Source organism: Amphibalanus amphitrite, unplaced genomic scaffold (assembly GCF_019059575.1).
Source record: "Amphibalanus amphitrite isolate SeventyFive unplaced genomic scaffold, NRLGWU_Aamphi_draft 000649F_arrow, whole genome shotgun sequence".
In the NCBI taxonomy this organism is placed as follows: Eukaryota; Metazoa; Arthropoda; class Thecostraca; order Balanomorpha; family Balanidae; genus Amphibalanus; species Amphibalanus amphitrite.
In genome coordinates, this window is record NW_024882143.1 from 260,918 (window position 1) to 284,567 (window position 23,650).

The window sequence follows — 23,650 nt, forward strand, 5'->3', positions numbered from 1 at the left end:
CCTATCTTTGTTTCTTATGACCGAATTAAATTTAATCTAGAATTTTCATTGTACTCCATGGCTTAAATCTTGAGTTGAGTTGCAGTTTCGATTCAGCGGTTTTTGTGCATGTAGGGATGTGTATATATGACCGTGGTATATAGGGTCTTGGACCGTGGGTGTTGTGGTGTGTTGTGTGTGTAAATTACGTATATCAATTGAGCAGCAGGTTGATATTCGCGAATATTAAACTAAAAATTAGATATTCGGACGGAAAATTGTGTACTTTTGTCTTGTGCGTGTTTGGGAGTTTCATCGTAACTATACCAATACCGGCTTTTGCTGTGAGGTAAGTTTGAATTGATTTTTAAGGTCAAGCTACACTAGCGTGACCAAGGGCGTCACTTTTCGAAATTTATTGGTAGGGCTCTAATGGTTACTTTAAGGATAGCAAAGCCATTTTTATCATACACTGCACTCTGCAGAGACGGCGTTTGAATTTTGACAATCGGTACAGTAGTTTTGGAGTTAGGAGGGGGCTATGAATAACAGCTCTCCAGTGGGGCACGGGATCTTGGCGAGTAGTGTATTGCAAAATGTTGCATAGCCGCTGAGGCGCACATTTGCGCACCTTTATACTGTCTGACCAGTTCAGTAACATTCCAGTGCGTATTGTGACACAATTTAGAGCGGGACCAAGGGGTACTCAAAAGATTGGTCTAACTAACTTAGTGATCGATTGATGAAATACTAGGACTTACTCCACAAGGAGATCGAATGGGTCGGAGCGCTTTCAATATGTATTATACATATCGTCGTCAGCGAATCAATAACGGGTCGAATCGAGTCGGGTATCGAAGAGGTTCGGGAGCTGCGCGGCAGAGCGATCACATACTATTCGAATTATGCATTAAAGAGAATAAAAAACACGTGAGAACAATCATGATACACTAGCTGCTAAAATGAATTAAAATGGGGTGCTAAAATGCATAAATGGCACGTATAAAAATACAATAAAGGGGGGGGGGAAACAGGATACCTATGGTGATAAAGACTGAGTAGAAAAGACTATACAAAAATGAGTGCAAAAACTGTAAAAGGACGAGTACAAATATAAATACATACAAAGGCCGAACTAGACGTAAACACTACTGACAAAAACGGCGGATTATCGGCAGCCAGCGGTCATGCAGCAGGGCACCCGAGTTCCTGTTCACGTTTGCGTCATTCGGCGACACCAGGACGGCTTCACGCCGACCAACAGTCCGAATATAGGCCGATTCCAGGAGAAGTCGCATCTGGTGATGACTGGCTCGATTCAAGATCTTGATGGCATCGAAAGCAGGTGAGCAGTCTCTATGGGTACTGAAGGCCGATGTATTGGCTCTCGAGCGGACTGCTCCAGTCCAGCTCTCCCGGTGTTCTCGGAGTCTCGTGCCCAGCTCACGATCTGTCTCGCCGATATAGACCATTGGGTCACCGTCCACTTGGCAGGAGCACTCGATCCGATAGATGACGTTGCTCTGTTGTAGCTTAGGCAGATGGTGCTTAGCCTTGCTGCAGAGCAGCGAGCCGATGGTGACTGAAGGCTTGGAGACGAGCTGGATCCCGATCTTGCTGGCCTCCCGTTTGAGTTGGTAGAACAGGGGGCCGGCAAACGGAACAGAGACTCGGACAGGCGCCGGGTGTGAGTTCGCGCTAGGTGGCGCTGGTAGGGCCCTTGCCTTCAGTCTGAGATCGGTCCGAGTCTTCTGAATGGCCGAGTCGATGAATGATCGTGGGTAGCCATGATGATGAAACTTCTGGCGGATGAAGTCAAGCTCCTGCTGGCGGTCTCTCATGGACGAACAGTATCGGATCGCTCGAGTGCAGTCAGATCGAATGGCCGCTCTCAGGTAGCGGGTCTCGGTGTAGGAGCTGAAGGCAGGCACTTGGTTGGTGTTGCAGGACTTCCTGTAGACCTTGGTGCAGAACTTGTCGTCTCTTCTAGTGATGCAGATGTCAAGATACGGTAGCTGTCGGTTTACTTCCAAGTCAGTGGTGACATTGATGCTGGAGTCCTTGCTGTTCAGCTGGTTGACCCACGTGCTGAGGATGTCGTCACTGCCCTCGAACAAGACCAGGTAGTCGTCCGCGTATCGGCAGAAAGCATGGACCCTGCCACCACAGTTGGCCGCCAGGAGCTCCAGATCGAGAGACAGACAGGCGAGACAGATCGTGAGCTGGGCACGAGACTCCGAGAACACCGGGAGAGCTGGACTGGAGCAGTCCGCTCGAGAGCCAATACATCGGCCTTCAGTACCCATAGAGACTGCTCACCTGCTTTCGATGCCATCAAGATCTTGAATCGAGCCAGTCATCACCAGATGCGACTTCTCCTGGAATCGGCCTATATTCGGACTGTTGGTCGGCGTGAAGCCGTCCTGGTGTCGCCGAATGACGCAAACGTGAACAGGAACTCGGGTGCCCTGCTGCATGACCGCTGGCTGCCGATAATCCGCCGTTTTTTGTCAGTAGTGTTTACGTCTAGTTCGGCCTTTGTATGTATTTATATTTGTACTCGTCCTTTTACAGTTTTTGCACTCATTTTTGTATAGTCTTTTCTACTCAGTCTTTATCACCATAGGTATCCTGTTTCCCCCCCCCCCCCCTTTATTGTATTTTTATACGTGCCATTTATGCATTTTAGCACCCCATTTTAATTCATTTTAGCAGCTAGTGTATCATGATTGTTCTCACGTGTTTTTTATTCTCTTTAATGCATAATTCGAATAGTATGTGATCGCTCTGCCGCGCAGCTCCCGAACCTCTTCGATACCCGACTCGATTCGACCCGTTATTGATTCGCTGACGACGATATGTATAATACATATTGAAAGCGCTCCGACCCATTCGATCTCCTTGTGGAGTAAGTCCTAGTATTTCATCAATTTAATTCCATCTCCACATCATGTCATTACGTTAGTGATCGATGTTAGTTTAAAAAATATGAGATGACGCACAGGGATGGATATCTGTGCTGAGTTGGGGTAGCACGAGCTTTCCCAATTTCACGGCGACTTGGCTGTAGCCGCAAAGACAGCGGAGGTCAAGGTCACTGCTGGGACGGTGGCAGATTTGCTGCGCCCATGCTACCCCAACTTGGCACGTTTGTCCATTCCACCCCTGATGACGCGATGATATGCTGATCTCTCATGTTGCTTGATAATGCGTCTCGTCTCATCTCATTTTTCTTCGAGCAGGATTGATCGTAACATGTCACAGAACAACTCATAAAAACATTGACGAGGATAACTAACACACTTAGGATCCCCATGGCATATACTTTGACTCTTCAAACATCCATTAATGATGACTTGTCCACCGTCAACAAAACAAAAAACTTTGTGTTTGATGTCCCTTTTCCTCATACCAAGATGTTGCATGACCAAATAACTGTCTTGTATGTAAGGTGTTGACATTTTGCCATCAATTGGTATGCTTTTTGTTTTCATAAAAGCGAAAGTTTTTTGGGATTGTGAGGCTAGACCAGTCCAAACGCCTACAGTGCGCCCCGAGCGCGACTGTCCACAGTGTAGCGACCTGGGCTGCCCAGCGGCGCGCTGCTTGATGTGTTACGAGGGCCCGGACACACTGTAGCACGTGCTACTAAGGTGCTCGTGGTTGGTTTTCGTGAGGATCCGACTATTTGGCAATATAAGACCGGCCCCCACTTTTGACTCCATCCTCAGGACATTCAAATCCTTCACATCCACGCCGAAACCCTCGGTCCGGGCTGGGCAGGCAACTTTATCTCACTTACTCGTAACTTCACTCGTACCCGTAGCCAGGTACGTACGGGGGGGGGGAGGGGGGCTGGTCGGCCTGTCGTTTGGGACGGCCTCAGCCCTGGTGACTCACTAGGTTGCCTGCCCAGTCCAATGTCTCCCCTAATTCCTATCATCCCTCCATCTTTGAAATGGTTTTGTCAGACCAAACGGACCCTAACCCGCGCCCCACTGGGGGGGGGGGGGCTTTTCATAGCCCCTTCCCGTTTTTCTGCAATAACTTCTAAAACGCTTGACGTATCGCCGCCAAATTTTCATTACCTTCGGCTGCATCATTTCGACACCTTGTGTCAAAATTTGAACTTCGTATTTATCATAGGTCGGCCGGAAATGACGTCAGAGTGACGTTATGTTCGGCCGATTTCGACGCAAAACATTGAACCATGGGAATCGCTCCTAAGAGCTCAGTTTTTGAGCTAGATCCAATTTCTTTGCATGAGAGGACTCAGAATGAGCTGCGCTATCAAACTGCCATATCGAATTTTCAAAATTTTGAAGATTTCGAAAATTATATACCTATATTAAAATTCAAAATTTTTATTTGTATTTTTTTCAAAACTTTTTTACTTTTCGAAAAACCGGAATATATATGATAGAACACATGCTTATGACTAACTCTAGCAAGTTTTAGCCAGATATCTTCAAAAATGACCAAGTTATACGCATTATAGCAAAAATTTCACAATTTTAATTTTTTTCAAATCAATTTTTCTGCACGAATTTGACATCGTACACCAATATCAATAGCACCATCGTGTTCCTGAGCTCAAACTGCATCTGATAGACATGTTTTTGTTGAAAAATTTTAACTTTGAAATTTTACCTTTTTTGACCTGAAAGTGACCTAACCTCAGCTATATTCAGATGAAAATGGCCTCAAATAACACAGGCGACACCACACCGATTTCGAAATTTATGGCCTAAATGGACCATAAAACATGTGTCACGTGACCGACTTATGGACATAAGATTTCCGTGACCTTTGATGACCTGACCCTGACCTGAAAATCAAAGTACAAGTTTCGTACCCTCAGGGTATCTAAAGCATCTGTTCACGAGTGTGTAAACAAAAAATCAGCCTGATCTGACTTGTAAGCCGGAGGCCAGAGCCCAAAAAGTGAACAAGCCAAATATCGATAATTTTTACTTTTACCTAACCTGTGACGTCATCGATGACCTCGAGGCCAATGAAATTAGGTTTCGCTCGACATTTTTTCCGGGGCTATCAGATGCCGTTTGAATTTTGACGATCGGCCCAGTAGTTTCGGAGTTAGGGAGGGGGCTATGAATAGCCCCCCCCCCCCCCCAGTGGGGCGTGTTATACACAGACCCCAGTGGGGCGCGGGATAAACAAGTCACTTGGATGTCACTTCCCACACGCTGGGTTATTGTCCAATGCAAACAAAGCCTCACCGTGAACTGGAGGCACTGGAGCAAAATATTACCGTAACTTTCAGTGATGTTTAAAAAGAACGCGCTCGCTTGATCTACGCGTTTGTATATCTTTGTCTGTCTGTATACTGATGTGTTCATCGATTGGTTTGTGTGTCCTGATTACCTACATCAGATCATGAATTGGGGAGATTTTACCGAAAATGCAGTCGAGTAAATTTCACAAAAACTATTTTCGGAATGCCTTAAACATAAACACAATGTTCTTAGATGACCTAGGTTGACCTTGACCCTGACCCTAACATCTGTACCTACATCGTCGATGTTCCATGACAGTTAGGAGGTAGGTACGAGTGGCAAACAAAATCTGAAATCATGGTCAGTGAACAAGACCCAAAGCCAACGCGGGATATTGGGCATTGGTCATTTGGGTCATGTCGTGACCTGAGGAGCAAGGTCATATCCCCGGATGCAAATACCACAGAAACTTGCAAATTTTCAGTGGCCAATGCAAAAAGGTAGAAAAATAGCTCCATGAAAAAAATCAAACCATTACCTCTACAGATGTTTACTATAGTGCATAAAGACTACTGGGAGGGGGAGGGGGCAGCCACCTCCTCCCCAATGTGTGGGCAAGGGTCAGTGCTTATTGCTTATGCCTACTTTTTCTGACCACTTTGACGAGCTGATTGGGTCCGTTTATGACATCTGTTGGTTTATGTCGCTCCGTTCGCCAGAGTTCTGATTGCCCACCGTCGTTCGCGGGCCGAGCCAAAATGGCGGTCGAAGACGTGGAGATGAAGGACGCCAAATCGCCGGAGGAGGCGACCGAGCCAGAGCCAGAGAAGAAAGATGTCAACATTCTCACACTGGAAGGTAAGCACCGTGCCATTTTACCATCAAACACTCTGAGATAGGTATAGCTGTTTCATTTGTCGACACGTCACCAGCCCCACACAATATATTTAGATATGTTGTTGCTTTAGCTTGCGTCCGGTCGGGGATCTCAGCCAAATCCACCTGGGGGGGGGGGGGGGGGAGGCGAGGCGATTGACCACACGGCGTTATCTTGGAAACCAACAATGCCAGGAAGGCGCAGAGAAGCAACAGATAACTCGCTATGACAGCTTTCGGAATTAGCTCATTTTCCATCTGGTCATCGCTGGAGGTCACCAAAATTAAAATAATCACATAAAATTTTCCCGATTTTAACAATATTACACAAATTTATATTAGGTACTGTTCTATTTGAGGTGGGTGCTGCTCACATCTGTGGTTGAAGCCATGGTGATACGTTGCGTGGGGTACAGGCTAGACCGTTGCGCCTAGCGCGCTGATACTTGCGCAAGGTATAGACCAAGGATGCGTAACGTCCTTTTGAAGGGTTTGAGCTCTGTCGGATCGATAGTGAGCGCGTGGCACGTGCCCAAAAAGTGTAAATTCGCGTCGTACACCTTACATGTAAAAATCGGGCGAAAACGGCTAAATTTGGCTGATACGGGTCCGATGCCGGTGCAATATTTCGGTAACCGCGCGCCTGATCGGCACGGGGAAAATAGTATGCTGTAGAAAATTAAACAGGCTGTCGAATGGTGTGTGATGCAGAGGATGGCACGTGCCACGTGCACCCCGAGGGCACTTATTTGAAGAAAAAAAATTGATGTTTTGTACGAATTTTGGAGTTAAAGGGACCCTCCCACCTTAACATTAGATTTGAGTTGAGATAGCCAAAATGGGGTCCCTGACTCACAATTACCGGTTTCGGCACTCACAACATCGAGAAATGCCTTAAATCGGAAATATTGAATTTCAAAATTGCAGCATTTTGATTCAGAGGGGCTAATGCATAGGAATACCCCTCTGAATGTGTGACGTCAGCGCAGATATCTAACGATTTTTAAATGTTTGACTAAAACGTTTTGTAGCACGCGGTGGTATATGCTGCTTTGCGCGCAACAAGTGCCGCACTTTCAGCTGCCAAACAAACTATTGCTTCCAAATAAAGTCGCTAGGAACAGCGGAGATCCCAAAAAGTAAACGAAAGTAAAAGTCTAATATCTTGAAAACCGATGAATATTTTTCGGTGAAATTTGGTAGATATTCGTTTTCGCTCTTTCTGAACCGAGCGACATCACTTTCATGCCAATTCATAAACTTTTTTGAAGGTGGGAGGGTCCCTTTAATGTTATTTTTAGGTGACCGTCAGCCGGAGCGAGTTGAAACAACGCTTATTGGCAAGAAAAATGTATTACCTCTCATGGAAAAATTGTGAAAAATAATGAATTGATCAAAATCAAGGTGGTACGAACCGCGGGTTCGTACCACCTTGACCATCCTAAACCATCAAACCGTGGCGCGTGTGGACTGGTTAATGTCGTTCAAACAATGGTTAAACTGCGTTCAAATATGGTTAAGAGCAATATACCACTGAAAAGTGATAATGATTAATGAAACCCACCAGTAAAACGCCTTTTGGGGCGACCAACGAGTGAGCAAGAGGGCGAGCCTTGCTTGTGCGGAATTGCGAGGGGGCACTTCCAACTGACTTGTGCACGGCACCCTGCTAACCGGTCCCAAACGGTGTACCAAATTTGAGCGCAATCGGTTCAGTCGTTCTTGAGATCTGGAGACTGGAAACGACCCCTGTATGTGCACACGTGCAGCACGTGCGGTCAGCCTGTGACGTCCTACATGTGATGACGTAGTGGTGTGGGCGGGACTAACGGACGACGTAGCCCCATGCGTGCTGCAGCATATTTCATTTTTGCTGCGCAGCCGAACAGCCCTCAAATGTCAGGTGTATAATAGTATGTTAATGTCTTCCGGGCAGTCCCACACACCCTATTTCAATGTCCTCCGGGCAGTCCCCCCAGTCTGTCCCCCCGGGCGTCCCCCCCCCAGTCTGTCCCCCGGGCAACCCCCCCCCCTTTCCCGGGCGGTGCCGCGCGCGGCACCTCACCGTCCGGCCTCGGTCTCGGCAGATATCCGCGAGCAGGCCAAACAGATCGAGAAGTCAGTGAGCAGCAAGGAGCCGCGGTTCGCGCTGCGCGTGCTGCGCGCCCTGCCGGCCACGCGGCGCCGGCTGAACGCGCTCGTCCTGAAGCGGCTGCTGCACACCTCGTACACGCACTCTGCCCAGGAGCGCGACACGCTGCTGGCCTTTGTGGAGGAGGTATGAGCCGCCGGCACGGGGCGGGGACGGTGACGCGCCGCCTCGGGTACCCGACTGTCGACTCTGGCCGGGGGTGTGTCCGCCGTAATATATCAGCTATCTTTTCTGCAAGCACGGTCTTTCGTGGGAAAGCTGCCATCGAATCGTAAAAAGCCTGTAACTGTGGTGCATAATTTGTGATGTCACTGATTGTGTTCGCTGATGTCGCTGATTGTCCAGTGTCTCTGCCCCCGTGTTGCCCGGCGTGCTCAGTCGGCGTGAGTCAGTCGGCTCCTGGCTGACTGACTGCGGCTGTGCGGGGCCCACCGCGAGACCACCCGGCCTCTCGCCCGGTCCATTACGCCGCTGACTTGCCGCCCTCTCCCCCTGCCGCTGACCCGCCGCCCGCAGCCCTCCGATCCCGAGGAGCCGACGTCCACGTTCCGAATGCGCAGCAACAAGGCGTCCCAGAGCCCGCTGCTGCCCGAGCAGGACGCCTACTTCCACCTGTTGGTGCTGCTGCGGCTGCTGGACTCGAACCGCAACCAGGAGGCCGTCACCTGCTCAGGTGGGCAGCCGGGACAGGGGGACACTGGGGCAGGCGGGACACGGGAGCGGGACAGGGGGACACTGGGGCAGACGGGACAGGGGGACACTGAGGCAGGCGGGTCAGGGGGACACTGGGGCAGGCGGGACAGGGGGACACTGGGGCAGGCGGGACAGGGGGACACTGGGGCAGGCGGGACAGGGGGACACTGGGGCAGGCGGTACAGGGGGACACTGGGGCAGGTGGTACAGGGGGACACTGGGGCAGGTGGGACAGGGGGACACTGGGGCAGACGGGACAGGGGGACACTGGGGCAGGGGGGACAGGGTGACACTGGGGCAGACGGGACAGCGGGACAGGGGGACACTGGGGCACACGGGACAGGGGAGCGGGACAGGGGGACACTGGGGCAGGCGGGACAGGGGGACACTGGGACAGGCGGGACAGGGGGACACTGGGGCAGGTGGTACAGGGGGACACTGGGGCAGGCGGGACAGGGGGACACTGTGGCAGGCGGGACAGGGGAGCGGGACCGGGGGATACTGTGGCAGGCGGGACAGGGGGACACTGGTGCACACGGGACCGGGGGACGGTGAGGCAGACGGGACAGGGGAGGCGGCCGGCGCCTGCTTTGGTGGACGGGGAGGCGCCCGGACCGGAGACAAACGGGACAGGCCAGGGTCCGTGCTGTGACATTGGGCCGCTGATGACTGGGCCGTGGTGTGACGGTGAGCACTGCTGTGACAGTGAGCACAGAGCGGCTGCTGACTGGGTGGTGCCGTTACAGAGCAGCTGATGGCCAAGCTGAGCGGGCTGAACCGGCGCACACTGGACCTGATGGCGGCGCGCTGCTACTTCTACTACATGCGCAGCTACGAGGCCACCGGACAGGTGAACCGCATCAAGGGGTGAGTGAGGCGGGACATAGCGCGGCCCGCCGCCCATCCCGCCGCCCGCTGTCCGGTGAACTGGGCTGTGGACGCCGCTCTGCTGTGGACTGCGGACGCCGCCGGTTTGTTTTCTGGGGCCTGTGCGCAGGCAGACACGTTGATGACGTATGACGCAGGCTAGTAATGGCATGCTAATGACGGGACGTCCCTAAAACCCAACCATCCTGTGCGTCCACCGTCGTGAACTCGGCCCGACTGCCGACTGGGCTTACGGCGCGGGACATGTTTTTGTTTGTCTACACTGTGTAGTGTGTGCAGCTTTTATGCTGAGTTTTAACCCTCGCCCGTAAACGGCGATCTGCCACCTTCGCCCATGCAGGGGGGGGGGGGGTTGGTGCGACCCCCCCCCCCTTGGCGTTTGAAAACGGAGCGTCGTAGAGCTTAGCGGAAAATACCAACGGATTGCTCTCGCCGAGATCTCGCGATTGGTGGTATATTTTTTGGTCCTAGGTCAACATTTGACCTACTTTTGACCGGTCAAAGGTCAAATTTTCGGAAAAATATACTTTTTTCAACTTTCCGCGGCGATTGCGGCAAAACGGTGGGAGATATCGACTTGAAACCTTTACTATCGTGTTCCTTGATCAATTCTCTATTGTTTGGTATGTATTTCGTTTCCCTAGCTCTAAAAATGGCGCGTTGGGAGCGCCGGAAGTCGGCAAGGTCACAGTCGGCGGCAGAAATTCGAAAAATCAAAATTTAAATTTTTGAAATCTGATTGTATTTTTGGATTTGGAAGGTCCATTTGCTCCCTATAGAAGCTAATATTGCTGCATATTCCCATTGAGGTGACAAGAATTAGCAAAATAGTGGTTCGGGCGCTTTTCAAAAATAGTACCGGACGCTGTTCCTCTTGTGACGTCATAGCTCCGTGACCTGACCTGACCCGGTCAAGTTTCTTATACCATATGATAGCCAATACTTGCCCCAACATGCATGGGAAGTTTCATCACGATCCATCAACCGATGTCCGTACCACCGGCAGGAAACCTCGGGCGTTGGCACTCAGTTTGTGAAAATCCGGCCGGAGGCTGTTCCCTTTGTGACGTCATAACTCCGTGACCTGACATGACCCGGTCAAATTTTTTTTATCAAAAGATGCGCAAGGTTTGCCCCATAAGGTACCCAAAATTTGGCGGCGCTGCGCGCCGCCGTTTTTGCACTATTTCCGAAAAACCTCAGGGGGGGGGGGTTGCACCAACCCCCCCTACATGGGCGAGGGTTAAGTGTTCACTGTTCAGTCACCCGAGCAACTCATCTGAGTAGCTGCAGCGTGTTATTGGCTGCTGCAGCGTGTTACTGCTGCCGCGGACAGTGTGTCACTGACTGCTGCAGTGTGTTACTGATTGCCGTGGACAGTGTGTTACTGACTGCCGTGGACAGTGTGTTACTGACTGCTGCAGTGTGTTACTGACTGCTGCAGTGTGTTACTGACTGCCGTGGACAGTGTGTTACTGACTGCCGTGGACAGTGTGTTACTGACTGCCGCAGACAGTGTGTTACTGGCTGCCGTGGACAGTGTGTTACTGACTGCCGTGGACAGTGTGTTACTGACTGCTGCAGTGTGTTACTGACTGCTGCAGTGTGTTACTGACTGGTGCGGACAGTGTGTTACTGACTGGTGCGGACAGTGTGTTACTGACTGCTGCAGTGTGATACTGACTGCTGCAGTGTGTTACTGACTGCCGTGGACAGTGTGTTACTGACTGCTGCAGTGTGTTACTGACTGCCGTGGACAGTGTGTTACTGACTGCCGTGGACAGTGTGTTACTGACTGCCGTGGACAGTGTGTTACTGACTGCCGTGGACAGTGTGTTACTGACTGCCGTGGACAGTGTGTTACTGACTGCCGTGGACAGTGTGTTACTGACTGCTGCAGTGTGTTACTGACTGGTGCGGACAGTGTGTTACTGACTGCTGCAGTGTGATACTGACTGCTGCAGTGTGTTACTGGCTGCTGCGGACAGTGTGTTTCTGACTGCTGCAGTGTGTTACTGACTGCCGCGGACAGTGTGTTACTGACTGTTGCGGACAGCGTGTTACTGACTGCCGCGGACACTGTGTTACTGACTGCTGCAGTGTGTTACTGACTGCTGCAGTGTGTTACTGACTGCTGCGGACAGTGTGTTACTGACTGCTGCAGTGTGTTACTGACTGCCGCGGACAGTGTGTTACTGACTGCTGCAGTGTGTTACTGACTGCCGCGGACAGTGTGTTACTGACTGCCGCAGTGTGTTACTGACTGCCGCGGACAGTGTGTTACTGACTGCTGCAGTGTGTTACTGACTGATGCAGTGTGTTATTGACTGCCGCGGATAGTGTGTTACTGACTGGTGCAGTGTGTTACTGACTGGTGCGGACAGTGTGTTACTGACTGCTGCAGTGTGTTACTGACTGCCGCGGACAGTGTGTTACTGACTGCTGCAGTGTGTTACTGACTGCCGCAGACAGTGTTTAATTGGCAGCTGCAGCGTGTTACTGATTGGTGCGGACAGTGTGTTACTGACTGATGCAGTGTGTTACTGACTGATGCGGACAGTATGTTACTGACAGCTGCAGTGTGTTACTGGCTGCTGCGGACAGTGTGTTACTGACTGCCGCGGACATTGTGTTACTGACTGGTGCGTACAGTGTGTTACTGACTGGTGCAGTGTGTTACTGACCGGTGCGGACAGTGTGTTACTGACTGGTGCGGACAGTGTGTTACTGACTGCTGCAGGGTGTTACTGACTGGTGCGGACAGTGTGTTACTGACTGCTGCAGTGTGTTACTGACTGCTGCAGTGTGTTACTGACTGCTGCAGTGTGTTACTGACTGCTGCAGTGTGACACTGACTGCCGCGGACAGTGTGTTACTGACTGCTGCAGTGTGTTACTGACTGCTGCAGTGTGTTACTGACAGCGGACAGTGTGTTACTGACTGCCGCGGACAGTGTGTTACTGACTGCCGCGGACAGTGTTACTGACTGCCGCGGACAGTGTGTTACTGACTGCCGCGGACAGTGTGTTACTGACTGCCGCGGACAGTGTTACTGACTGCCGCGGACAGTGTGTTACTGACTGCCGTGGACAGTGTGTTACTGACTGCCACGGACAGTGTTACTGACTGCCGCGGACAGTGTGTTACTGACTCCCGCGGACAGTGTGTTACTGACTGCCACGGACAGTGTTACTGACTGCCGCGGACAGTGTGTTACTGACTGCCGCGGACAGTGTGTTACTGACTCCCGCGGACAGTGTGTTACTGACTGCCGTGGACAGTGTGTTACTGACTGCTACAGTGTGTTACAGACTGCCGCGGACAGTGTGTTACTGACTGCTGCAGTGTGTTACTGACTGCCGCGGACAGTGTGTTACTGACTGCTGCAGTGTGTCACTGACTGCCGCGGACAGTGTGTTACTGACTGCTGCAGTGTGTTACTGACTGCTGCAGTGTGTTACTGACTGCCGCAGTATGTTACTGACTGCCGCAGTGTGTTACTGACTGCCGCGGACAGTGTGTTACTGATTGGTGCAGCGTGTTACTGACTGGTGCGGACAGTGTGTTACTGACTGCCGTGGACAGTGTGTTACTGACTGCTGCAGTGTGTTACTGACTGCCGCGGACAGTGCCGGTCCCCGTGCCAGCGGCGGCCCGAGGGACGCCAGTGCAGTGACTGTGACTGTGACTCCGTCCCGTCAGGGTGCTGCACGCGCGCCTGCGCACGGCCACGCTCCGTAACGACTACGAGGGCCAGGCGGTGCTCATCAACTGCCTGCTGCGCGCCTATCTGCACGGCAACTTGTACGAGCAGGCCGACAAACTGGTCTCCAAGTCTGTGTTCCCCGAGTCGGCGTCCAACAACGAGTGGGCGCGCTACCTCTACTACCTGGGCCGCATCCAGGCGGCGCAGCTCGACTACTCGGAGGCGCACAAGCACCTGCTGCAGGCGCTCCGCAAGGCGCCGCAGACCTCGGCCGTCGGCTTCAAACAGACGGTGGGTGCCGTCAGGGCGGGTGCAGCGCGCCGCTGGCCGCGTCCCGGCTCTCCGGGCAGTGTCCCGGTGACACGGCCGCGTCCCGGCTCTGCGGGCTGTCCCGGTGACACGGCCGCGTCCCGGCTCTGCGGGCTGTCGGGGTGACACGGCCGCGTCCCGGCTCTGCGGGCTGTCCCGGTGACACGGCCGCGTCCCGGCTCAGCGGGCTGTCCCGGTGACACGGCCGCGTCCCGGCTCAGCGGGCTGTCCCGGTGACACGGCCGCGTCCCGGCTCTGCGGGCAGTGTCCCGGGGACACGTCCGCGTCCCGGCTCTGCGGGCCGCGTCCCGGCTCTGCGGGCTGTCCCGGTGTGACACCGCCGCCCGCCTCGGTCCACAGGTGCAGAAGCTGGCGGTGACGGTCGAGCTGCTGATGGGTGACATTCCGCAGCGGCAGACGTTCCGAAAACCAGAGCTGCGCCGGCCGCTGGCGCCCTACTTCCAGCTGACGCAGAGTGAGTCCCACACTGACAGTCCGACACTGACACAGAATGAGTCCCACACTGACACAGAGTGAGTCCCACACTGACACAGAATGAGTCCCACACGGACTCATAGTGAGTCCCACAGTGACACAGTGAGCCCCACAGTGACACAGTGAGCCCCACAGTGACACAGTGAGTCCCACAGTAACACAATGAGTCTCACAGTGACACACTGAGTTCCACAGTGACACAATGAGTCCCACACTGACACAGAGTGAGTCCCTCACTGACACAGTGAGTACCACACTGACAGTCCCACACTGACACACCGTGAGTCCCACACTGACAGTCCCACACTGACACAGAGTGAGTCCCACACTGACACAGTGAGTCCCACACTGACACAGAGTGAGTCCCACACTGACACAATGAGTCCCACACTGACACAGTGAGTCCCACACTGACACAATGAGTCCCACACTGACACAGTGAGTCCCACACTGACATCATGAGTCCCACACTAACAGAGTGAGGCGTAACGATAACCCGTTCTGTCCCCAGCGGTCCGTAATTGTCCCAGCGGTCCGTAAACGGTAATTGTGCTGTTTCCCCAGCGGTCCGTAAACGGTAATTGTGCTGTTTCCGCAGCGGTGCGTAACGGTAATTGTGCTGTTTCCGCAGCGGTGCGTAAACGGTAATTATGCTGTTTCCCCAGCGGTCCGTAAACAGTAATTGTGCTGTTTCCCCAGCGGTCCGTAAACGGTAATTGTGCTGTTTCCGCAGCGGTGCGTAACGGTAATTGTGCTGTTTCCGCAGCGGTGCGTAACGGTAATTGTGTTGTTTCCGCAGCGGTCCGTAAACGGTAATTATTAGTGGTGCCAATTTCATGAAATTTCAATTCCAATTCCGATCCAATTCCAAGAAATTGCCAAGTAAATTTCCAATTTTGTCCAAAGCGGGGGCTATTCCAATTTTTAAAGATTTTTGCATTTTTTTGCGTAAATTTTAAAAGTGTTTAAAAGCGTTTTAAAGGCCTCCGTTTTAAAATTTAAAATTTTAAAGGCCTTGTGTTCCGATTAATTTCCAAAAAATGTTAAGAATTCCGTCCAAATTCCAAATTGGAATTGGACAAAAATTGGAATTCCAAGAAAAGAAATTCCGATTGGCACCAATAGTAATTATGCTGTTTCCCCAGCGGTCCGTAAACGGTAATTGTGCTGTTTCCCCAGCGGTCCGTAACGGTAATTGTGCTGTTTCCGCAGCGGTGCGTAACGGTAATTGTGCTGTTTCCGCAGCGGTGCGTAACGGTAATTGTGTTGTTTCCGCAGCGGTCCGTAACGGTAATTATGCTGTTTCCGCAGCGGTCCGTAACGGTAATTGTTCGGTTTCCCCAGCGGTCCGTGACGGTAGTTGTGCTGTTTCCGCAGCGGTCCGTAACGGTAATTGTGCTGTTTCCGCAGCGGTGCGTAACGGTAACCTGCAGCAGTTCAACGCCACGCTGCAGCAGCACGGGGCGCGCTTCCAGCGCGACCACACGCTCACGCTCATCTACCGGCTGCGCACCAACGTCATCAAGACGGCGATCCGCTCGCTGAGCGTCAGCTACTCGCGCATCAGCCTGGAGGACGTGGCCAGGAAGCTGCTGCTCGACTCGGCCGAGGACGCCGAGTTCATCGTGGCCAAGGTGGGCGCCGCGCGGCCGCTGTCCAGCCAGGCGCAGCCGCGCGGCCGGTCCCCAGTGGGGGCAGCCGCGCGGCCGCTGTCCAGTGGGCGCGCCGGGCGGCCGCTGTCCAGCCAGGGGCAGCCGGGCGGCCGCTGTCCAGCCAGGGGCAGCCGCGCGGCCCGCTGTCCAGTGGGCGCGCCGGGCGGCCGCTGTCCACAGGGGCAGCCGGGCGGCCCGCTGTCCAGTGGGCGCGCCGCGCGGCCGCTGTCCAGTGGGGGCAGCCGCGCGGTCGGTCCCCAGTGGGGGGCAGCCGTGCGGCCCACTCCTGTCGTAGTCAGGCGAGAGCATTCAGTCAGGGGCGGCGGCAGCGGGCGGACTGTCCACCGCCTCATTTCTGCGTACACAACACTCCTTTACTATTAAAAAATGTGTGATGTTTTTACTTAATTATCTAATTGCTTTTTTACACTCGTTAAAGGAAGGGTGCCACCTTTTGGACACAACGCAGTTTTTACAAGATTAGCCTCACATGAACCTAAAAACCGGCTTCACTTACCTATGCTCGAGACGGTCAGCATTGAATCCGCACGTGAAGTTATCATTTGCGAGTTTTGCTGCCAGCATTCGGGCAGGCAAAAATCTTCAGCACTATTTCCTCGTCGTGTTAAGGGTATTTTATAAAACATGAAATCAGCAAAGGTATGTATAAAAGTTATACTTTTGAAGCATGTTTTATCATTTTGAAAGGGTATATTTTTTCTTTATGGTATACACTTGAGTTTTAAAATTTTGATTGGGAAGTTTTTCTAGTAAGTTGCATGAAGGGTGAAGGGTTCCATAGATCTCTTAAGCATTGTAAAGGAAAAACCTTTACTCGACTTATTTACTCGACTTATAATATGGCCAACAGTTACCTACTTGGTTACCTACAACTTAGTTCAAATCATGTTATCTTCTTCCTTTTTATTTGTTCATCTTTTTGTCTCAGTTGCGCCATCAATGCAAATGGCAGAATGATATGTTGCCATGACAACAGGATATGCCAGCCGTCCTAGCTGCCACATCAAACGACCTTGAGTTGTAGTGGTGATATAAACAACGATCTTTTTTTTGCCAATGTATTAAATGCAATGTTTCGGTTTTTTGTATATTGTGGACGCGCTAACCACGTCTAAAAATTCAAATAAGTAAAATAGATTCATAGAACAAAAATTTCGGAAGGTGGCACCCTTCCTTTAACCCTCGCCGGCATAGGGGTTGATGCCCCCTAAGGTTTTTCGCGAATAACGCGTAAAAAGCGGCCGATCGCGACGAAACTTTCAGTACCCTCGCATTGATTAATTTTACACGTTCCCTGAAAATGTCATGACCCTGACCCCAATGACCTTTGACCTGTGACTTCTCTTCCGTGACCATGTTTGGCCGAAATCGCGATTCGGCGTATGTCGGCTCGCATTAGCCGCGCGTTTGCAAGCTTTTCGTGGTTTCAAACGTTCAAACATGTGATTTGATGTTGCTCCCATACATTATTAGGGTGGGTGTCAAGGTCACCTGAAGGTCAGGTCAGGTCATTGACCTTTGGTGACCTCGGGTGACCTCGGTTCACTTTTTCGAGTTTTACATGTTTCTAGGCTAGTTTTTGGAGCTGAAATCGAATTTAGGAACCATTTGAACATTTACGAAGTAGTTTTGGTGCCTTCGTAACATGTTACGAAGCTGTCAGAGGCGGTTGACACGTACTACGAATACCCGTCACAACCCCTACCGGTTGACCTGACCTGACCTGACCCGACCTGGTCTAAATGCTTAAAAACATCATCTCTGATCAAAACTAACACGATATTCGTGATCAGCACCCCGGAAAACCACATAGCAGCCACACTTTACGACAACAGGTCCCGATTTTCCCGGTTTTCGGGCCATTGACCTGACCTGGAAGGTCACCCGATGACCTAGGACCTTAAAATTGGATATCATCGGCTTCCTCTCGTGACGGGCAACACGCTCGTTTTTTCCGCGAAGCTCTAGCTCGATCAGGGGCCAAACGCGAGGGGGGGGGTCGTACCAACCCCTTGTGCCGTCGAAGGACGCAAAATGGCCTGTGCCGGCGAGGGTTAAAGCGTAGATGTGCAGTCTTTTGAAGACTTCCTTTCAAAGTGTTCTGCCCTTTTTCACTCGCGTGCGTCCCTAGTTGTACGACTTTCTGTCGGTTGCGGTGTTCTGTCGCGTTTGGTGTTTGCTGTGTCGGCGTCAATAGGGGCTGTGTCGGCCGCCCCGGCCCCGAACCGGTACCCCGCGGACCCCGAGTGTGACCGCCTGCCCCCCCCCCCCCGCCCCAGTCGATCCGTGACGGTGTCATCGAGGCCACCATCGACCACGACGCCGGCTTCGTGCGCAGTAAGGAGCTGGTCGACATCTACTGCACGCGCGAGCCGCAGCTGGCCTTCCACCAGCGCATCAAGTTCTGCCTCAACATGCACAACCAGAGCGTCAAGGACATGCGCTTCCCGCCCAAGAGCTACAGCAAGGATCTGGAGTCGGCCGAGGTAGGTGGCGCCACCGCGGACGGGCTGGGGCCGGCGGTCACAGAGCTCAGCCGGCGCCCTCCGCAGGTCTGACGGTGTGTCCGACCACCGGCTGCCGTCTGAGCCGGTCACAGGTCCGGAGCGGGTCACAGCCTGTGACCTGTGACCTGTGGCTCACACGTCACACTGACCGCTGCACTGTGGGGACTTTGCCCCTCCTAGCACGACATTACTCCTGCGGCGGTACGCCGCAGTCAGCTGACCGCCGCGGCGCCGGGCAGCGCGGCGGAGCACTGGGAGCCACGTGACATCTTCTGCTTTGATGTCTCGTAGTAGCTGTTTGGGCAAAATTGGGCAAAAGATAAGAGTTGATTCCAATGCAGCATTTATGGGAGAATATTTTGATATGTGTTTCCACACGTACCACCGCGTATCAAACTTTGTAAGGCTATGATTTGCCGAGTCAAATATCCGAGACAAGTGGCATATTAACATTTTTCGTATTTCATTCAAAAATCATACCTTTAGATTATTTTTCGAACTTTTCATGCATATGTCTATATTCCTGATAGAATACAGATTATAAAAACATGTCGCAACATAGAATTGGTGCTTGATTAAACCAGTGAGCAGGCGTTTCGTTGTCATGTAATTTTTCGCCTTATCCTAGGAGCACGGTGCTAGTCAGCGCAACCCTTCACTTTGTGACGTATTTTGATGTATAAGTCATCATTTTTAAAGCGATTTAAGGTCGGATTCGGATACACTGAACAATTCTGCGTAGAAAGGATATAAAGAAATTGGAAATCAAAATGCTCGTATTTGTCACTTATGTCGTGCTAGGATCGCAAAAGTCCCCACGGTGCGCTGACTGAGCGGGTCACACGTCACACTGACCGCCGACTGAGCGGGTCACACGTCACGCTGACCGCCGACTGAGCGGGTCACACGTCACACTGACCGCCGACTGAGCGGGTCACACGTCACACTGACCGCCGACTGAGCGGGTCACACGTCACACTGACCGCCGACTGAGCGGGTCACACGTCACACTGACCGCTGACTGCGCCAACTTAGCGGCTCGGGAGGCTCTCTGTTGGTAGTGGTGCCCTCCCGTCCCCCGGCCCTTTATCGGTACCGCTCCCGGCCCTCCGTCGGTACCCTCCCTACCCCCGGCCCTCCGTGGGTACCCTCCCGACTCCCGGCCCTGCGTCGGAACCCGGTTCCCTCCCGTCCCCCGGCCCTCCGTCGGTAGGTACCCTCCCGGCCGGTGATCGCGCGCCGCCTCAGTGGCACCACGGTGCACCGGACGCCGGGATAGTTTGGAGCAGTTAGGGATGTCGACATTGGCTCCCTCCCCGGGGCCGCTGACGTTAGCGGCCCCGGGGTTCTGCTCTCAGCCCTATTGCTGATCAAATGACATCAACACGGCAGCTCACCATTGTTTGTTATAATATTTCCGGCTGCACAAGAGCTTAGTGATTGACGGCAATGTTCTACTTTTGTTTCCACGCTCAGATATCATGGTTTATTGTCGTCTCCAACGTAGTTTTAGGAACCCCTATCCCGTGGGTCTACCATCCCGCCAGTTTGGCTTCTCACAGCAGCTCCGTGAGGGGTGGCCGTCCACCAGTCTGGCTCTCGGAGCAGCTCCGTCAGAGCGGCGGCTCGACGGGCACGCACAGCGCCCTATTGATCCACCGATGGCGGCCAACGCGCCAAAAACGGACGCGCTCGTCAAAAACGCGGCCGGTCGCTTTTTGCGGCTGCGTGCGGCGCTGGAGGGAAAATTGAGGCCTGCGGTGGCGGTCGATGGGCGGACTGGCTAGCTCAGAGTCGGGTCGCGGAGCGGCTTACAGCGGGCTCGGCGGGTACACTGACGGCCCGCCTCCCGGGGAGGGCGACTCGGCCGCGGTCCGGGTACACACGGGGACTGAGGACAGTGTGCCGGGGATGACCGCGGCTCAGCTGGCCCGGTGAGGTGTCGGTGTCCACAGGGCGCGTACCGGACCGTGGCCACCGACGGGCTGCCGCGCGGTGCCGCTAACAATGTTATTCGGCCGCCCTAAAACCCCAATCTCCGTCATAAACTAGCCAGGCGCCGGAGTTGTGCGGTCTGGGGATGATTACAGGTGCCCGGCGGGCGATTTCCAGCAGTCGGAGGGTGGGTTTTTGTGCGGCGCGTGGGCGGAGCGGCGGCCGGCCGTCGCCGTGGCCCGGTGCCGGTGCAGTCCGCCGGCGCACACAGCCGAGTCGTCGGTTACGGCCCGTCACGGCCGGCGGCTCGGCGCCGGTGACCCGCCGGCCGACCCGCCACCGGGCGCGCTGCCGCAGCTGGGACGGCGCGGCGCGCCGCTCGCCGTGAGCTATCGGGCGGCTGTCCGGCTCCGCCTCCCCCGCCCGTGCCTCATCGCGCCCATCGGACGCACTGTCGTGCTCTGGAAGCGTGCGCGCCGCTCGTATGTGGAAAGTGCGTCGACCGGTGGGGCTCTGTCGGCGATTTTTGAGGGTGTTCCCGTGCGCTGGCCGGTGCCGGCCACTTTTTACCGTTGTTCTTCCACCTACTGTGGCCTTCTCGGACCCCGTCCCGTCCTGGGGCCCACCGGCTGTGACCTCCCCCTCCAGTCCAGTGGACTCGCTGTGCCCTCTCAACTCAACACTCCCCGTCCCGTCTCCGCGACACCGTCCCCGCCCTTCAGTGTCGGCCGCCTTTCTCCTGGCGTCTAATCGCTCTACACTCTGTCATCGCTTACACATGCACGCACCAACACAGCGATGGATGAGACGGCGTGGGGTGTCCGTAAACTGATCCGATCCCACGTCTCCGAGCCGCCTCTCTTTAGCAATTAGTGTTACTAGAACTGTATCTCTACAGTTCCACCTACGAATAGTATATTGGGCGAAATTGTTCTGGCTATATCCCGCTCAGTGGTGAATGGGTGGGAAATTGGTTCACGATTGTTGTCCTAGCGGATCGGACATTGTTTTAATGCTGACAGCGTCAAGGGCGCGGCTGTGAACGCCGTATCGTTTTTGTTCCGCTATAAGTCAGCTCTCGGGCCACTCCCGCACCGGCCCGCTGGCTGCTGCGCCCCTGGAACTCGGTGCCAGGCCGGCGGCCGCTCGCTGCTCTGCACGAAGCGCGCTGGTTGCGGGCAAGAGCGCCTGTCAATTGACGGCAGCGGGGTCTGCTCCTGCGCGGATACCCACCTCCACGCTGGGCGCCTTTGCGTCACCCGCCAGCTTCGGCGGCGGCGCCTGTGCGGAGCGCGATCAGCTGAAACTCCCCATTGGCTGCCAAACTGGCCTGGTTCCGCGTTTTTCCACGGTTTGACCGTGTGCCCGCCGAGGAAGTGAGGCTCGGTAATGCGGAGGCGGGCGGCCGCGCAGTGGCGCTGCTGGACGCGGACGGACGGGTCACACAGAGTGGCGGCTCTGGCCGTGTCGGATCTCATACCTCGGGCTGGGGTGTATTGGACCTCAGGGTCGGCGGTGGGACCCCGCGGTCGGCGGTGGGACCCCGCGGTCGGCGGTGGGACCTCGGGGCCGCGGCGACTCGGCGACCTCGGTGCGCCAGCGCTGCCGGCCTCGCAGCGCACGCAGCACGCACGTCTGTTTTCGTCGGGCGTGCGCCGCCGGTACAAGGCCGCTTTTTGCCGCGGCGCGCCGTTTTTCGTCTCGGCGCGCCGTTCGTGCCGCGCCGGCTGCCGAGGGCGGCGGGCTGCAACTTCCGGCCGGCGGACGGCGTGCCGAGGCCGGCCCGCACCGGTGGGTGTGTTTGGAGCCGTGTGCTGCCGAGAGTGGCGCACTGAGCTCCGTCGGTGTGCTGTCCGCCCTCGGTGGACTCTCCTCGCCAACATTGTTCATGCACGCCAAAACTGGGCTCACTGGTATCCGTGCACCAATAGGCACGCCTGCACACCTGCGCCCCAGTCGCTGGTCGCCACGAGGAAAAGTTGCAGATAAAATACACGGTCCCGCAAACGAACTCCGAAAAGTGCTGACTTGGACCCTATGAATAGCAAACAGTGTCATTCATATGAATTTTCCTTACCGTCCCTTGGTTTCGGCTTGTTTGATTTGTTTTGTGGTTGTTTTTTTTCGAAATATGGTTGTGGAGAATCAGTCAGCATCTTGTGACTTCTTTTTGCTTCTTAGTCGCGATTGGTCTTGCTGGATGTGTAGTATGTACCGCGAGTGCCACATTTTCCTTGTGTGTCTGTGTCTACAGGTAACTTCACCAGGGACTGTTGGTGTGCTACTCAGTAGCGATGGCACGGGCTGGGCAATTCACACCATTGGCTCTCTGACGAAGAGCAGATCGGTGTTGAAAACCGATTACTAACTGATGGCAATTGGGCTTCCCTGTCAGCCAATAGCCCTACTCTTGTTGGGCACTGTCAGATACTGTGGTGGACCTGCCGCAAGGCTATGTGGATTGTGGCTGTAGGAGCGCCCCTCACCCATCTAGGAGCGCCGCTGACCCTGCCTTCTGCCCTGTGTCGTCGGCAGGAGCGCCGCGAGCGGGAGCAGCAGGATCTGGAGCTGGTCAACGAGATGGCCGAGGAGGACGAGGAGGACGGCTTCCTGTGAGGAGGCCCGCCGCGCCCCGCCCCGCCGGCCACCCCGCGGCCAGCCGCCGCGCCGCCGCCGCCGCCGCTCGGCAGCGCCCCTCGCCGCCGGCCAGAGCCCCCGGGCCGGGCCGGAGCCGGAGCCGGAGCCGGAGCCGCCGCCACTGAGCGGAGACCGACCGAGGTACCGGGACCGGGGACAGACTCGGCCTGTCCGCGGCCCCGCCCGCCGAACTGGGCTCCATTCGGCGGCGGGAACACTGCGCCGGTTTTCTGGTTTAGTTTTTCTCCAATGTGCGCGCTATATGCGATGTAAGTAACCATCTCTATCCTTGCGAGCAAATAAATATTAAAGTCGCGTGATTTTTCATAACCGTTTAATGGGTTGCCTGCTTGCCACCTCCATTTAGGCTATCCGATAGGTACGCCAAGTACTTCAGTAGCTGCTTACCGGCCGTCGGCCTCTGTCGGCATGGGCACTTAGAGAAGAACGCTGTTGTCTCCGCCGGAACCAAAGCCTGTCAGCCTCACAGAGGTCCTGATCAGGGCGCCAGTCCGTGTACATCACACGCTTATGGTTAGTGTCCTTTCAATACATGGTCCTCC

At 54.2% G+C, this 23,650-nt stretch overlaps 1 protein-coding gene across 2 annotated transcripts; it reads left to right on the top strand.

The window, feature by feature from the left end:
• The first annotated feature begins 88 nt into the window (after window positions 1-88).
• Window positions 89-23,407, top strand: LOC122363967 (probable 26S proteasome non-ATPase regulatory subunit 3). Of its 2 annotated transcripts, none has more exons than XM_043333851.1 (10): window positions 89-328; window positions 5,936-6,074; window positions 8,180-8,370; window positions 8,761-8,917; window positions 9,684-9,804; window positions 13,528-13,822; window positions 14,201-14,315; window positions 15,746-15,969; window positions 18,288-18,494; window positions 22,986-23,407. In XM_043333851.1, exons 2-10 carry the CDS (start codon window positions 5,975-5,977, stop codon window positions 23,064-23,066), a joined length of 1,491 nt encoding a protein of 496 aa, XP_043189786.1. In that variant the 5' UTR covers window positions 89-328; window positions 5,936-5,974; the 3' UTR covers window positions 23,067-23,407. The 2 variants fall into 2 exon arrangements, with proteins under 2 accessions (XP_043189786.1, XP_043189787.1); XM_043333852.1 differs by lacking the exon at window positions 89-328 and adding an exon at window positions 466-490.
• Window positions 23,408-23,650: the final 243 nt, after the last annotated feature.